At 43.4% G+C, this 16,002-nt stretch overlaps 1 protein-coding gene across 4 annotated transcripts in view; it reads right to left on the reverse strand.

Annotated features, from left to right (window-relative positions):
- The window catches only part of TIAM2 (TIAM Rac1 associated GEF 2), a 432,210-nt gene that overhangs the window by 206,715 nt on the left and 209,493 nt on the right, over window positions 1-16,002 (reverse strand). For all 4 annotated transcript variants that reach the window (XM_073627924.1, XM_073627922.1, XM_073627925.1 and 1 more), the window contains 2 exons: window positions 9,698-9,870; window positions 6,291-6,515 (listed from right to left, as the gene is read on the reverse strand). In XM_073627924.1, coding sequence (XP_073484025.1) covers window positions 6,291-6,515; window positions 9,698-9,870 — 398 coding nt within the window. The remainder of the gene's footprint in view (window positions 1-6,290; window positions 6,516-9,697; window positions 9,871-16,002) is intronic.

Below are 16,002 nucleotides of genomic sequence, written 5' to 3' on the forward strand. Positions count from 1 at the left end.
ACTGTTTAAATATTTGAAAATGTGTGTAACCTTTTGCATAATGCATATTTTTTATTATCCATATGCCATCTTGCAGAGTGTTCATTAACATTAGAGGGGGATAATGAAGGAGCTGATACCATCTGAGGGAAGTGATGTCATCATTCCCTCGCAGGATGTTCTCTGTAGGAATTAATTTTTTTTCTTTGCCAGGAATCAGACATGTTGCTTATTTTAAAGAACCCAGCTATCTGCAATTGAGAAGGGGGAACACAGAGCATGACTTGGAGAAGCCACATTGTTTTGTGCAGTGATGTGCTCATTTGTTATGCAAATATAGAAGTGTAATGACATACTAAAGCCTAGTACACATGGGCTGAAGTCTGGCCGACATTTGGCCCATGTGTACGGCAGCGGGTCCTTCAAAAACTGGCCCAAAGACTCATGAACGAAAAAGGTCTGCTGACCGACTCCCGGTCAGTGCTCTCTGCCAATGGCTGAGAGCGCTGATCAGAGTGTTCTAGCAGTGGGGGGCCGTCCCCCTGTCAGAATACAAAAGCTCAGCAGGGGATATTACTGTACTAACATCGGATTGTTAGTACAGCGGCTCCGGCTTGAGCTGTCAGGTTTTTTTTTTTTCGTTCAACTTGCTGCGTTGAAAAAAAAAAAAGTAGTGTGTGTATGAGGCTTAACAGGGTTGTGTGGACAATCTATAACCTTGGGGCTGTTCAGCCAGCGGAGCTGAAACCAAGACTACAAAGAGCATCCTGGCTCCTGCACAGTAGCCTTGAGACCTTCTGAAAAAAAAAAAAACTAAGAAATATACCCTGGAATTTACAAGGATTGTCATAGATATTCTTTAGAAACCTGACTCACAGTAGTGACACAAATGGCGGAACCTGCAACAGATTAGGCGTATATTAATTTGTCACAACTCTAATAAAACCGTTCTAAGCGTCTCCCCTGCAAAGTGGCAAGGTTTTTCAGGCAAGGAAGCTATTTGGAAAAGCTGGAAGAGTAATGGAAATGTATCGAATAACAGTTAGGAAGAAGTTAAAAGATAAATGTTTTCACAGAATTGTCTCAGAGATGCTACACAATAGTTACACATGGGACACAATCAACAATTTACTGAAACATGGCGGAGGTCTCCTTTACCTCCACTTTCCTTATCATCGATATGGCAGTATTTCTTTACAAATTAGTTGCAACAATAGTAAAATACAGTAATGCTGCGTACACGCGATCGGAATTCTCGTCGGAAAAAGATATGACGGCTTTTCCGACGGGATTACGCTCAAGTTTGCCTTGCATACACACAGTCACGCAAAAGTTTGCTAAAATTACGACCGTCAAGAATGCGGTGACGTACAACACTACGACAAGCCGAGAAAATTAAGTTCAATGCTTCCGAGCATGCGTCGAATTGTTTCCAAGCATGCGTAGGAATTTTGCGCATCGGAAATTGCCACAGACGATCGTATTTTCGGATAGGAACTTTTCCCGACCGAAAAATTGAGAGCATGCTCTCAATCTTTTGCTGGCTGGAATTCGGCCGGCAAAAAACGAATGGAGCATACACACGGTTGCATTTTCCGATGAATAATACTCATCAGTCTTTTGCGGGCCGAGATTCCGATCGTGTGTACGCGGCATAACTGTGTCACAAATAAGAAGTACTTAAATTTTCCGCACACATCGGAATTTACAATGAAAATGTTGCAGCGTTTTCATAATTCTGGTGGAAGACTGCTGACTACATACACACCTGCAGAAATGTGTCACAGTTTTACATGTGTCCATGCTTTGTTTGTGCATTAAAATTTCATAGAGTTTGAAATTTAAAAACCTGTTCTCCCTCAAGCTCCTACTTCTTAAGCGCTTTAAAATTTCCACTACTATATATAAATGAACAGGAGTTTGACTATAGCCAAATATGATGTCATACAATAAAAATCAGATTGCAGGTCATGTAAAATTGTGAACTCATTTTCATGTTCCAAAAAGTGAGCCCTACCTATTATCTATGTGATAGATTGGGTGTTGAAAAATAAACGCAAGTTTATGAAAATCCACTCTCACTAACAATTGGCCATCTTATGATATCACTTATTCCCATTCTTCACAAATCAGATTTGTTTCACATATGAACATAAGCAGCTGCCAATAAACACTGAAGCCGTTGTTTGACAAGCGGAACACATTCCAAATGAGCATAGCTTAGCATGACCAATAAAAAAATAATTAGTTTATTAATTTATTATGTACTTAAATCTTACAGCTTTTCACCATAATTCAGCCAAATCTTTCTGCTGCTGCAGCCAATTCGCTTTGTTACAAAGACATTGGACATCTAATCATTTAATTAAAAGGAATAACACTACCCTGGCAGCCCTGCCAGCAGCCTCCTCCTCTGCTCTCAGTATGAACATTACACATAAATGGAATGCTACTGGAAACTGCTAACTGGAAATCAATATAAAACATTATTACTGCAGCGTAACGCAGATTTGTGTCATTGTCAATACTAGGGGTTCCTTAGGCCTTCATGGAGGGTGTTAACTTAAATCATTTTTTTTAAATGTATTTTTTTTTGTTTGTTTGTTCTTCTTGTTTTTTACAAATATATTGTCAGACATAGTGCTTTCTCTCGTCCTGTTGATTGCAATAATTCACAGTAGAGGGCAGCATGCAGTGGCGGCTGGTGTTCAAAATTTTTTTTTTTTTTGGGGGGGGGGGGCCACTGTGCCCATTAATTGCAGCCACTGTACCATCAAACGCAGCCACTGTACCATCAAACGCAGCCACTGTGCCCATCAATTGCCGCCACTGTACCATTAAACACAGCCACTGTGCCCATCAATTGCCACCACTGTGCCCATGTAACGCAGCCACTGTGCCCATCAAATGCTCCCACTGTGCCCCATCAAATGCTCCCACTCCTTTGTCCCCCTATGTGCCCCCTGGGCACTTACTGTTTTTGTTCTCTTTCTGTTTTGTTGTATTTTGCTTTTCTCAATGTATGTTATTTTGAAAATAGAAAATAAAGATTATCCAAAAAAAAAAATGCTCCCAATGATGCAATATCAAATGCTGCCAGTGTGCCCCCCCATCCGCCGTCTGCACTTACCCTGTCTCGGTGGGACAGCTCCTCGATGCTCCTCGATGTCTTCTCCCATCCTCTGCTATGATTGGATGATAGGCGTCCAATCACAGCGCCTGTCGTTTCAGCCAATCAGGTGACGGGTAACAGATCCGAGCACCTGATTGGTGGGGAGGCGGTTTAATGTTAGGAAAGCAAATATTCATTCGCTTTTCTAACACAGCTGAGTGACCTGCGAGCTTTTTTACGCCTATTAGAGCCTATGGCTCTAATCAGGTGCTTCAAAAACACCCCCCCACCGCTGTAATTCAGGGGCCTGGCGCCTGAATAGGGGGTGGCAGCAGCGGCCATAGAATGCAATGCATGAATCTATCTATTGGTGCTAGAGGGGGTGGCAGGAGAGAGGAGGCGGCGCCTGTACCTTATGGACACACCGCCATTGGCAGTATGCTATGGAAAAACAGGGTTAAAGTAGAGTAGAGTGTTGGATAGGGTAATGTCCCAGTGCAACCCGGGGGATAATGGGCACCAGACTGCAGAGTGGGAGTGGGGTGCTGGGCACTGGAACACTGTGTTTCAGCACCCAGCACTGAAAGAGAGAATGTATTGTGGGTAAAGCTATTTCCGCCCACAGTACAAGTAAAGTCCTTGCCTGGGGAAAGAGAGAGCGGGAGCGTGTGAAGGGTAAGTGATCAACGGTGGGGCAAGGGCTAACACTTTCACAGACATGACCACCAATATGGGAGCTTTTACTGCCACGATCACCAGTGCAGAGAGGGTATCTATTACTGACATGACCATCAATACAGGGGGCTTATATTTTTCACTGTTATGACCACCAATGCAGAGGGAAAGGGGATTAACTGTGTGTGTGGGGGGGGGGGGGGGGGGGTAGAATTTAACTTTCACTGCCATGAAAACAATGTGATGGGGGGCAGGAGGATAACTGACCACCAATGCAGGGTGGAGTGGGGTTAGATTTCACTATCACTGACCACAAATGCAGGGGGGAATGGGGGGGGGTTAACTTTCATTGCTACGGACCTTGTTAATGTTAATAGTACTGACACCAATGTTGGGGGTTATAACTGAGGCCACTGACTCAAATGCTGGGGGTTACTGTACTCCAACTACTCCAGTGTGCATTGCAATACACTGCAAAAAATGCAGCAGGGCCAACAAGGCAGCAGGGCCAACAAGGCCCGCAAAGCTTCACTGCCTGTTTCTCTTAGTTAGGATGGCGGCACCGGCAGCACCAGCAGGGGGGGGGGGGGCGACATCGCAGGCTCACTGGACAGGTAAGTGTCTTTATTAAAAGTCAGCAGCTACAGAGTTTGTGGATGCCCCACAGATGCTCAGTAGGGTTTAGGTCTGGAGACATACTTGGCCAGTCCATCACCTTTACCCTCAGCTTCTTTAGAAAGGCAGTGGTCGTCTTGGAGGTGTGTTTGGAGTCGTTATTATGTTGGAATACTGCCCTCTGCCCAGTCTCCGAACAAGGGGGGGAGGGGATCATGCTCTGCTTGTATGTCACAGTATATCACAGTACATGTTAGAATTCATGGTTCCCTTAATGAACGTTAGCTCCCCAGTGCTGGCAGCACTCATGCAGCCCAAGACCATGACACTCCCACCACCATGCTTGACTGTAGGCAAGACACACTTGTCTTTGTACTCCTCACCTGGTTGCCGCCACACACACTTGACACCATCTGTACCGAATAAGTTTATATTGGTCTCATCAGACCACAGGACATGGGGTTCCAGTAATCCATGTCCTTAGTCTGCTTGTCTTCAGTAAACTGTTTGTGAGCTTTCTTGTGCATCATCTTTAGAAGAGGCTTTCTTCTGTGATGACAGCCATGCAGACCAATTTTATGCAGCGTGCAGCGTATGGTCTGAGCACTGACAGGCTGACCCCCCACCCCTTCCTGTAGCAATGCTGGCAGCAGTCATACGTCTATTTCCCAAAGACAACCTCTGGATATGACTCCGAGCCCGTGCACTCAACGTCTTTAGTCAACCATGGCGAGGCCTGCTCTGAGTGGAACCTGTCCTGTTAAACCGCTGTATGGTCTTGGCCTCCATGCTGCAGCTCAGTTTCAGGGCCTTCTTTTAGCCTAGGCCATCTTTATGTAGAGCAACAATTCTTTTTTTCAGATCCTCAGAGAGCACTTTGCCATGAGGTGCCATGTTGAACTTTCAGTGACCAGTATGAGAGAGTGAGAGCGATAACACCAAATTTAACGCACCTGCTCCCCATTTACACCTGAGACCTTGTAACACTAACGAGTCACATGACACCGGGGAGAGAAAATGGCTAATGGGCCCAATTTGGACATTTTCACTTAGGGGTATACCCACTTTTGTTGCCAGCGGTTGAAACAATAATGGCCGTGTGTTGAGTTATTTTGAGGGACAGCAAATTTACACTGTTATACAAGCTGTACACTCACTACTTTACATTGTAGCAAAGTGTCATTTCCTCAGCATTGTCACATGAAAAGATATAATAAAATATTTACAAAAATGTCTATTTTGTTAGATACTATATAATATATATATATATATATATATATATATATATATATATATATATATATACACACAAACATGCTGAAGTAGGGGAGGAAAGGTAGGAGACACAAGCCTGACAGGGTCAGTACAGAGATTACTAAATCTCACCACTTATTTGATAGAAAAAATATTAAATCCTTCCAAAAAATGCAATCTATGTTGTTATTTCAATACTTGCGGATCAGCCATAAGCGAAAAGGTCACAATGCAAACAAGATGCATCTTCAGTCTTCTACAAATCTGCAAAAGCTGGACTAACAGAAGACTATTTCTAGTTACAACCTTTTACCATTAGGCAAATATATGAACGTGTTTCTCTACAAAACCATTGTAAAGTGAATGAAATTTTCAGATGATCCTACAAAACTTTGAAAATCAACCAACACGTGAAATGCATAAAACCTACAGTTCAACATGCTGTTTATATGAGACACCAAAAATAGATTGCGGCAAATGGCACAACACTGTATAAAAGGTCGTGTCATCAGTCCACGATCGCAAACAACAATTTATTTAGCAATTATGAGTATGTTAGTGTTGGTCAGACTGACTAATCCATCTAAAAATAATGATTAACCTAACAACTGTTGTCTGCAAAGAAAATAAAATAAAAGACATGAAAAATCCATACCTGGTTTTCTATGGCTTTTCTGTTTTTTGGGTCACTCACAATAGAGAGCTGCAGCTCTGCCATCTTCTTCATTTTGCTGTCCATATCAACCTTCTGCATAAGACTTTTGGTCTGACTTTTAAGAAGTCGGACAGTATCTTCTTTCCCATGCTTCTTGGCAAAGAGTGATGCACAGGCTGAGTGAATTGCAGTAACCCAGTTCTCTAAATCAGTTTGGCTAGTAGCCTGCAAAACAAAAGAATTATACATTTCCTACATTTAAATGGTATTTCCAGTTTTGCAGTTAAATGTTTATATGTTCTCATTCACAAAGCATAACTAAAAATAATTTAAAAAAATAAACAAGTATTACCTATGTTTCTGTGGGTTTGTTTGGAGCGGGCCACAGACAGACTGCAAGCTACTCTAAGCAATTTAAAATGAGAGGAAACTCAATCTGTCCCCAATGACAAAGAGGGACAAACTGAAGGCTATAGATGGATCGACATTTGGCCGGTCCAGCAGGGACCAGCTCAGCTGAATTTTGATTTATGTATGGGCAGGCTGGTTGTACACAAGTCGATCTATATGTGGACTTGTGTACAACCAGCTTGTCGGGTTTTCGCCAAATAATCAGTGCTGCTGGCTATAGCTTGCAACACTGATCAACTTACAAGAGCTCAACAGGAATGATTCCCCCTCCACCTGGGATGTGTGCATAGGGGAATTGGCTCATTTTTTTTTCGTTCAAACCACTGGAACCCAAAAAAAGAATTAATCGTGTGTGGCCGGCTTTACACTCTGTTAGGTTAAAGTGGTTGTAAACCTCAGTCATGAAATCTGAGCAAAGCACATATAGCTGTAGTGTTTACTTGTCCATCTCCAAAGCTCTAAGTGTGTTTCTCTTTGGTGCTTCCTTCCTCTCTTGTCAGCATGTGTCACTTCTGAGAAGATTTCCTGACACGTGACATAAATTTGTGATGGGGGAGGAGAGCTCAGCACACATCTTGTTTATTCAGAACTCTGTATCCTTCCTTCATTCCTGTGCAGTGGGTGGAGGGGTGTGTGTCTCTTTCCTCCAATCAGCTCTCACACTATAACTGCAGCTCTCCACCCCCTCCTCTCTGCTCCTTACAGATGCAGAAGGATTTTATCACAAATCAGCACTTTTGAATGGATATAGGGAAGAGAATACAGATAAACAAGTACAACTTACAGAATGTAGGAGGATTGGTTTCACCTATGTGTACCATCTGAAGCTATTCACTTCAATGTGTATATGAGAGGGTTTACAACCACTTTAACCACTTCAGGTCTGCCCTATAGCAGTTTTACTGCTACAGGGTGGCACCTGTGCTCCAGATCACGTATATATATATATAAGTGATCTGACATTTCTGGGTAGGGGGCACGTATTACACACAGCGGAAGCCAATTGGTGGTTGCACAGTTCCTGATGTCCTCCGGTACCCACCGATCATTAGGCAGAACGTCGATCTCCCTATGTAAACAAGGCAGATCACTGTTCTGACAGGAGGAAAGGGATGGAATTTGTGTCCCTGCAAAGCAGGGAATAAATTCCATCTACTACCCTAGCAAAATCACCTCACACAGTGTTGTAAAACACAGTTAACCCTTTGACCGCCCCCATTGTTAACCCCTTCCCAGACAGTGTCATTAGTACAGTGACAGTGCATATATTTTAGCACTGATCACTGTATTAGTGTCACTGGTCACCAAAAAGTGTCAGAATGTCCGCCGCAATATCACAGTCCCGCTATAAGTCGATGATCGCCGCCATTACTAGTAAAAATAAAAAAATAAATAAAAATGTAAAAAATGATCCTATAGTTTCGTAGACGCTATAACTTTTGAGCAAACCAATCAATATACACTTATTGAGATTATTTTTAACAAAAATGTGTTGCATAATAAATACTGACCTAAATTAATGAAGACATTTCTTTTTTTTTTTCTATTTTTTTATTGGATATATTTTATAGCAGAAAGTAAAAAATATATATTTTTTTTGTTTATAGCACAAAAAATAAAAATACCACCAAAAGAAAGCTTTATTTGTGTGATAAAAGGACATCAATTTTATTTGGGTACAGTGTTGCATAACCACGCAATTGTCAGTTAAAATAACGCAGGGCCGTATCGCAAAAAATGGCCTGGTCACGAAGGGGGTAAATCTTCCGGAGGTCAAATGGTTAAGGATCTAGATGCAATAAACCTAGTAATAATGAGCTCTGCTGGCACAGTACAAACAGGGTTAATTATGGTAAACATTAGCACCCCAGTGCCATCTGCATAGCAGAGGAAAGGTTTGGTTTTCAAGTAAAATATAAGCAGCATTTTTTTATTCTATGTGAATGAGAACTTGTAACAAATATAAAATAGGTGTTATCCCAAATATGTGACAAAAATGGAAATAAACTTCAAGTAGCAATGGGGCTGATGTATGAAGAGTGTGCTAAAAGAAAAAAATGTGTTGTTGCCCCTCCAATCCTGGTTTCATCTCAAACCTAGGAGATTAAAAGATGATTGGATGCTACAAGCATTGTATCCTATAGCACACTTTCATCAATTAGACCCATAAAGTACTATCTAATCCTTCCAGGTTAATTATTCATACCCTATGACAACTGTCACAAAAATTCAGTGTAAAGTAAGAATGGTTAACCTGGCAGGATGAATGCGGTGCAATGTATTAGGCCCCTTTCACACGGGCAGATACGCTGGACGGACTCCACCAGCTCAGCGGAGGATGGCTCCATTGATCCCTGATAAGCAGGCGGATGACAGGTCTGTCTCTGTTCACTGTGCAGGGGTGGACCTGTCAGAGGCTCGCTGTCCTCTATGGGGAGATCGGATGAAAACAGACAGCCTGTCCATTTTCAACCGATTCCATCCGATCTTCTGGACAGATGGCGAACGTATCGCCATCCGTCTGTTTTGATCTTGTCGGATCGGTTGGCAGGCGGGTGTCAGCAGACATTCACCTGCCCATAGAAGTCAACGGGTGGCTTGCTCGGATCCGCCTGAAAAACGGACAGGCGGACACCGAGCAGAGCCAATCGTGTGAAAGGGGCCTTACACAAGACATTTCTGTGATAGGCTGATGTCAGACAGCCGCTAGTGATCCTGCCAATGGCAATTTTTCGAAATCACCAGCAGCTGCCTTTTTTTGTTCCTATGGAATCCTTCCCTCTGTAGCTAAGGCAATGAGAAGTCACTCCCGTCACTAGCGTTTGAGGTTCAGCAGAGTCTGGACCAACAATACAGTATCATCTCACTGCACTTGGCTACAGCGGGAGTGATTCCAGAGGGAAATACTGGCACCTTCTTTGGTGATCCTGTCTACAATTTACAAGGTATCAGGTAATAGAAAATGAATGTTAATAAAAAAATATTGCTTGACTGACCTGAAAGAGATACACATCTCCAAAAGAGTTGCTGAGACAAAAAACGTTCTCCTTTTTTGGATGCTCCGGAACCGATTGTACTATGCTGTCTTCTGCAAACAGGGCATATCTGGGAGATGTATTCTGCTCCATAGAGTTCCCTTCATACGTCTCATAGAACATCAGAGTGCAACCTTCACACATACAGAGCAAAGGAATTAAAACATGTTTCCTTACATTAAAAAAGAAATACAATAAAACATATTTTTCTGTAAGATGTGGAGGTTTAAGTGAACTTGTCATCAGAAAACTGTGCCACCATTTTGAATATGTGACCTGCAAATGCTTGAACTGCCGCTCTAAGCAACGAAGGAGAACGTATATGTTCCCGCTGGGGTGCTGGCTGAAAATATCACCATCCAGTAGTGTGTAGTATACTTAGAAAAATTGTCATAGAATAGAATGCATTAAGATAAAAAAAACTTCTGACTTTACAACCCTTTTGAGTTGTAAGACTCATACATATTAACCCTTGCCTATATATCCTGTGAGTCAGTACAGTGAATAACTTTCGTCTACTTGTCAAATGTATTAAAGTGGGAGTAAATTCCCATGTATGATTTTTACCTATAAGTAAGCCTATAATAAGGATTAACTATAAGTACTGCACCGTTTAGGAGATATTCACTTTAGATGCAGCCGGTAACGTCACCGATGTATGCACTCTGAAGGAACAGCATACCCGTGCCGTTCCTTCAGAGCTGTGCCTTAAACAGCGTCTCCCCCACTCATGTGCGCGAGTGATGTCATTACTGACTCAGCCAATCAGATAACATAGTTACATAGTTCGTAAGGTTGAATAAAGACACCAGTCCAACCAGAGTGAGCAACCAGAGTGAGTGTCTACAATTGTCCCTATCCCTGTACATTGTGTCTCAATAAGATGCTCATCTATTATATCATTATTTTATTTAACCACCTGCCATCCGCGCTATGGCCAAATGACGGCCACAGCGCGGACCTGAATTCCCGGGAGGCCGTCATATGACGGCCTCCCCTGTGCATGCGCTCTGCGCGCGCCCTGCAGGGCGCGCGCCATGCGCACTGTGATCACTGAGTCACTGAGACTCGGCTGATCACCGATCCGAGTAAGGGGCCGGTCCCGGCCCCTTACCATGTGATCAGCTGTCAGCCAATGACAGCTGATCACATGATGTAAACAAAAGATCGGTAATCGTTTTTTTTTTCTACTCACGCTGATAGCATGAGTAGAAAAAAGAGCCGATCACTGGCTCAGATGAGAGGGACAAAGGTCCCGAAGTGGAAGAGGCACATCTGCCTCATCTTTGCCAGTTAACAGTGCCACCTAACAGTGCCCACAGTGCCACCTAACAGTGCCCACAGTGCCACCTAATAGTGCCCAAAGTGCCACCTAACAGTGCCCACAAATGCCACCGAACAGTGCCCACAAGTGCCAGCTATCAATGCCCACCAGTAGTGCCAATCAGTGCCACCTAGCAGTGCTGCCTATCAGTGTAACAGATCAGTGCCCATTATTGCCATCCATCAGTGCCCATCACTGCCACCCATCAGTGCCCATCACTGACGCCTATCAGTGCCCATCACTGACACCTCATCAGCATACATCAATGAAGGAGAAAAATTACCTGTTTTAATTTTTTTATAACAAAATATAAAAAATATTTTATTTTTTTTTTAAATTAAGTCTTTTTACATTTTTTTAACAAAAAATAAAAACCGCAGAGGTGATCAAATACCCCCAAAAGAAAGCTCTATTTGCGGGGAAAAAATAATAAAAATGTAATTTGGGTACAGTGTTGTATGACCGCGCAATTGTCATTCAAAGTGCGACAGCGCTGAAAGCTGAAAATTGATCTGGATAGGAGGGGGGTTTAAGTGCCCAGTAAGCAAGTGGTTAAGGTACCCATATAGCGTCGTCAATTTTATGCAGCGCTCCACACATACATCTCACACTCACATCGGTCCCTACCCTCAAGGAGCCCACAATCCAAGGTCCCCAACTCACATTCATATACTAGGGCCAATTTTGGACAGAAGCCAATTAACCTACCAGCATGTCTTTGGAGTGTGGGAGGAAACCGGAGTACCCAGAGGAAACCCACGCAGGCACAGGGAGAACATGCAAACTCCAGGTAGTGTTGTGGTTGGGATTCAAACCAGCGACCCTTTTTACTGCTAGGCAAGAGTGCTACCCACTACACCACTGTGCTGCCCACAAACTGAAGCCCACGAACCCCGAAAGAAAACCGGGTGAAGATGGTAGCGCCTTTACCGCTGACAACGCACCGCTGAAGGGCTTCATATTCAGATAAGTCTGTCATAATGTGCACACTAACATATTATGACTTTAACTGATCGGGGGGGAACCAATTTTTTTTTTTTTTTTTTGGATGCGGTTTACTACCACTTTAATACACTCAAAACCTGAAGCAGAACTCAAGCCAAAACTTGGCGGATACAGCATTTCTCTCCTGACATGTTTCCATTCTCAAAGAATTACAAGTACAAACATCCCAAGGCTGTCTGCTCCAATCATTCATGTTTAAGATACTGTGCAGTTACTTTTGGGACATGTCCTAATTTGAGCTGACAAGCATCAAATAGTACCACTGTGCATACTATTAGTTTACTCAAGCCATGCTATTACTGCATTTACCATATATAAAAACAAAAGTTAATATTTGCTTTAAAGTGTTACTAAACCCACAACAGTAAAATCAGTCTGTATATGCAGTAAAGCATGTTGGTTATACACACTGTGGAACCTAAGGGGTTAATCCTCCACATAGTGTAAAAAGGCTGTTTAATCCTGTCTTCTCTGATGCTCCCCTTCTTCCACAGTTCACAATCCATTTGCTGATAGCACAGAGCCTTGGGGGCACTCTGCACATGCTCAGTTTGGTGTGTATTGCTAGAGAGTTGTTTTTTTTGGGAGGGTGCATGTGATCAGCACAGGGCCAATCAGCACTGTCTAGACAGAGGGTCAGGGGTCCTGCAGTCTCATAGGACAATCATAAGAGAATGAAAACTCCTCCTACAAGCTTATAGCTGATAGACGTTATAAGACTGCTATATACTGCTGATAAGAAAATGTATTTAGCAGTTTATATTTACTAAAATAATTGCATTTCCATGTTCTGTGTACTGTGGGAAACCAGATATAGTGAAAGTAGGGTCCTGGGTTTAGTAACACTTTAACCGCTTCCCGACCGCCTCACGCAGATATACTGCGGCAGAAGGGCACGTACAGGCAGATTAACGTACCTGTACGTTGCCCTTTAAGAGGCGGCTCATGGGCGCGCACCCGCCGGGAGCTCCGTGGTCGCGGTTCCCGCGGACTCGATGTCCATGGCGATCGTCTCACGGTGAAGAAGAACAGGGAGATGCTAATGTAAACAAGCATTTCCTCATTCTACCTAATGACACTGACACTGATCACCGCTACCTGTAATCGGGAGCGGTGATCAGTAATGTGTCACACATAGCCCCCCCCCCCACCCACAGTTAGAATCACTCCCTAGGACACACTTAACCCCCACAGCGCCACCTAGTGGTTAACCCCTTCACTGACAGTCACATTTACAAAATAATCAATGCATTTTTAATCGTACTGATCGCTGTATAAATGTGAATGGTCCCAAAATAGCGCCAAAATTGTCCAATCTGTCTGCCACACAATAAAAATCGCTGATCACCACCATTACTAGTAAAAAAAAAAAAATTATTCATAAAAATGCCATAAAACTATCCCCTATTTTGTAGACGCTATAACTTTTGCGCAAACCAATCAATATACGCTTATTGCGATTTTTTTTTACTAAAAATATGTAGAAGAATACATATCAGCCTAAACTGAGGAAAAAAATGTTTTTTATATACATTTTTTGGGGATATTTATTATAGCAAAAAGTAAAAAATATAGCTTTTTTTTCAAAATTGTCACTCTTTTTTTTGTTTATAGCGCAAAAGATAAAAACCGCAGAGGTGATCAAATACCACCAAAAGAAAGCTCTATTTGTGGGAAAAAAAGGACGTCAATTTTGTTTTGGAGCCACTTCGCACGCGCAATTGTCAGTTAAAGCGACACAGTGCCGAATAGCAAAAAGTGCTCTGGTCTTTGGCCAGCCAAATGGTCCGGGGCTTAAGTGGTTAAAGAGGAGTTTCGTCCCCCCCCCCACCAAAAAAATTAGTCAGTTACTACAAGTACTGTAGCTGCTGACTTTTAATAATTTGACACTTACCTGTCCCAGGACCGTCTTTAATATTGATTGGACCCTGGGCAAAAATTTTCTTGGGCCCCCCCCATGCAATTTCACTCTCCACCTGCTCTGAGACATACAATAAATAGCAGCTAGACTTAAAATCAGTTTACTGTATAAGATCAGGCAGCAATTGTGAATGGTTGCCAGCGGTTACAGCATATCATTACTGCTTACTGACTGGTTGCTAGAGGTTACAGCACACATTACGGCTCACTGATTAGTTGCTAGAGGTTACAGCAAATGATTTCTGCTTGTTATTGGTTGCTAGAGATTACTGTACACTAACACTGCTCACTGGTTGCTAGAGGTTACAGCACATCATCTCCTCGCAGAGGAGCGTGATATACATATGAATGCCGCCTTTATTATGGGATAGTTGGCAAGTATGAGGCAGCTGCTTTGGGCCCCACAACAATGATAGGGCCCAGGGCAGCTGCTCCTTTTGCCCTGCCTTAAAGACGGCCCTGACCTGTCCAGGGATCCCTCCATGTCGGCACCCCAGCCGATTTTCCAATCGGCTCTTGGATGCTGCCGCCATTCGGTGTAAGGGAAACCAGCATTGAAGATGTTCCCTACTGCGCATGCGCGAACCGAATGGCCCAGTGGCGGGGGAATCAAGAGGAGGGCCAAACTTCTGAGGGCACTCTCACCGCGGCGAGGTTTCCCGGAAGAGGAACAGGTACCCGCTCCCCCCTCCCCCTCCCAGAAGGTGTTAAATGTGGCACCGGAGGGGGATAGGAAGCAAACAAGCGCAGCTTCCCTTTTGGGTGGAGCTCCGCTTTAAGTGGTGCTTTAAAATAAACTAGACACATCAAAGTGCACAATAAAGTAGTATAAAACCCTCAGCGTTTTTTTAGGTTAACACACTGAGCACAATAAAATAAACACTTCCCAGTAAATTATTTGGTAAAACCCTCACCCAAGCACTTGCAATTTACAAGTTCCAATGCTGGTGCCTCCTACTCTCTCAGTGCTGCTTCCCTGAACTTCCAGTCATCACTGGAAAGTATTCACAGTGAAGTCTCCAGTCAGTATAGTAACTTCTGGGAAGTGGGGGGCCAGGGGAATACCTTGCCATCCTAGGCTACAGGGCTGTGTGTTTCTACTGATGCACAATTATAGTCCCTGCATAAAAGGGTCCTCTATAGGATGTTGCAAGAGTGCTGAGCCACTTGGAAACAGGAAACCCAGGGCAGCGGTCATGGCACTCAGTAAGTGAATAATTCAGCTGCTAAAAGTGATTAAAGAGTAATGCTCTGCGCCACGTGCCCACCTTATTTTAAAGCCTATTAGAGCCTCTGGCTCTCATCAGGTGCTTCAAAAAAACACCCCCGCTTCTGTAATTCATGTGCCCGGCATCCTGATAGGGGCCAGAAGCATGTATAGGGGGTGACGGTGTTCTGTCAAAATAGCGGCTGTGAATAGAGCATGGTGGTGGCAGTCGTGGATAGAGGGGGCAGCGCTCGGGCGCCCCTAATGGACGGGCAACCACTGGTGCCTGCTATACCATGTACTTGTATGAAAAAGTATCCTGTTTTCTTAGTATTGCTTCCTTTGTGTGAAATACCTGATGTTTCTGCCAGTCCTCCTGCTCTTCTATTTCAAACCGACCATGCCAGGCATGAGGGCACAGTATGGTCACTTTCTGGCTGTGCTGGGAAATCAGCCTGCTCTCCTCCAATGATCGGACATGTCTTGACACCCCCCACCCCAGCCATTTACTGGGAAAGCCAGTATGCTGCTGTTTCTCCTCTCCAAGATCTCTAAACCCCTTATGCAGCTGAGAACAGAAGGTAATGTATCACTTATAAAAAAAAAGAAAAAAAGGTATTTATAATTTCTATACATATACATATATACAGGGCTCAAAATTTCAAGTCCTTAGCTACTAGCCAGGCCTTAAAAGTTACTCGCCCCCCCAACCTTTAACCCTTAACCTGCCCCGACCCCAATATGGCACCTAAACCCGCCCTCGTAAATTATCTCTTTTAATTACACTGGTTAATGTTTTATGCAGAATTA

The sequence above is a fragment of the Aquarana catesbeiana genome, linkage group LG04 (assembly GCF_042186555.1).
Source record: "Aquarana catesbeiana isolate 2022-GZ linkage group LG04, ASM4218655v1, whole genome shotgun sequence".
NCBI classification, from domain to species: Eukaryota; Metazoa; Chordata; class Amphibia; order Anura; family Ranidae; genus Aquarana; species Aquarana catesbeiana.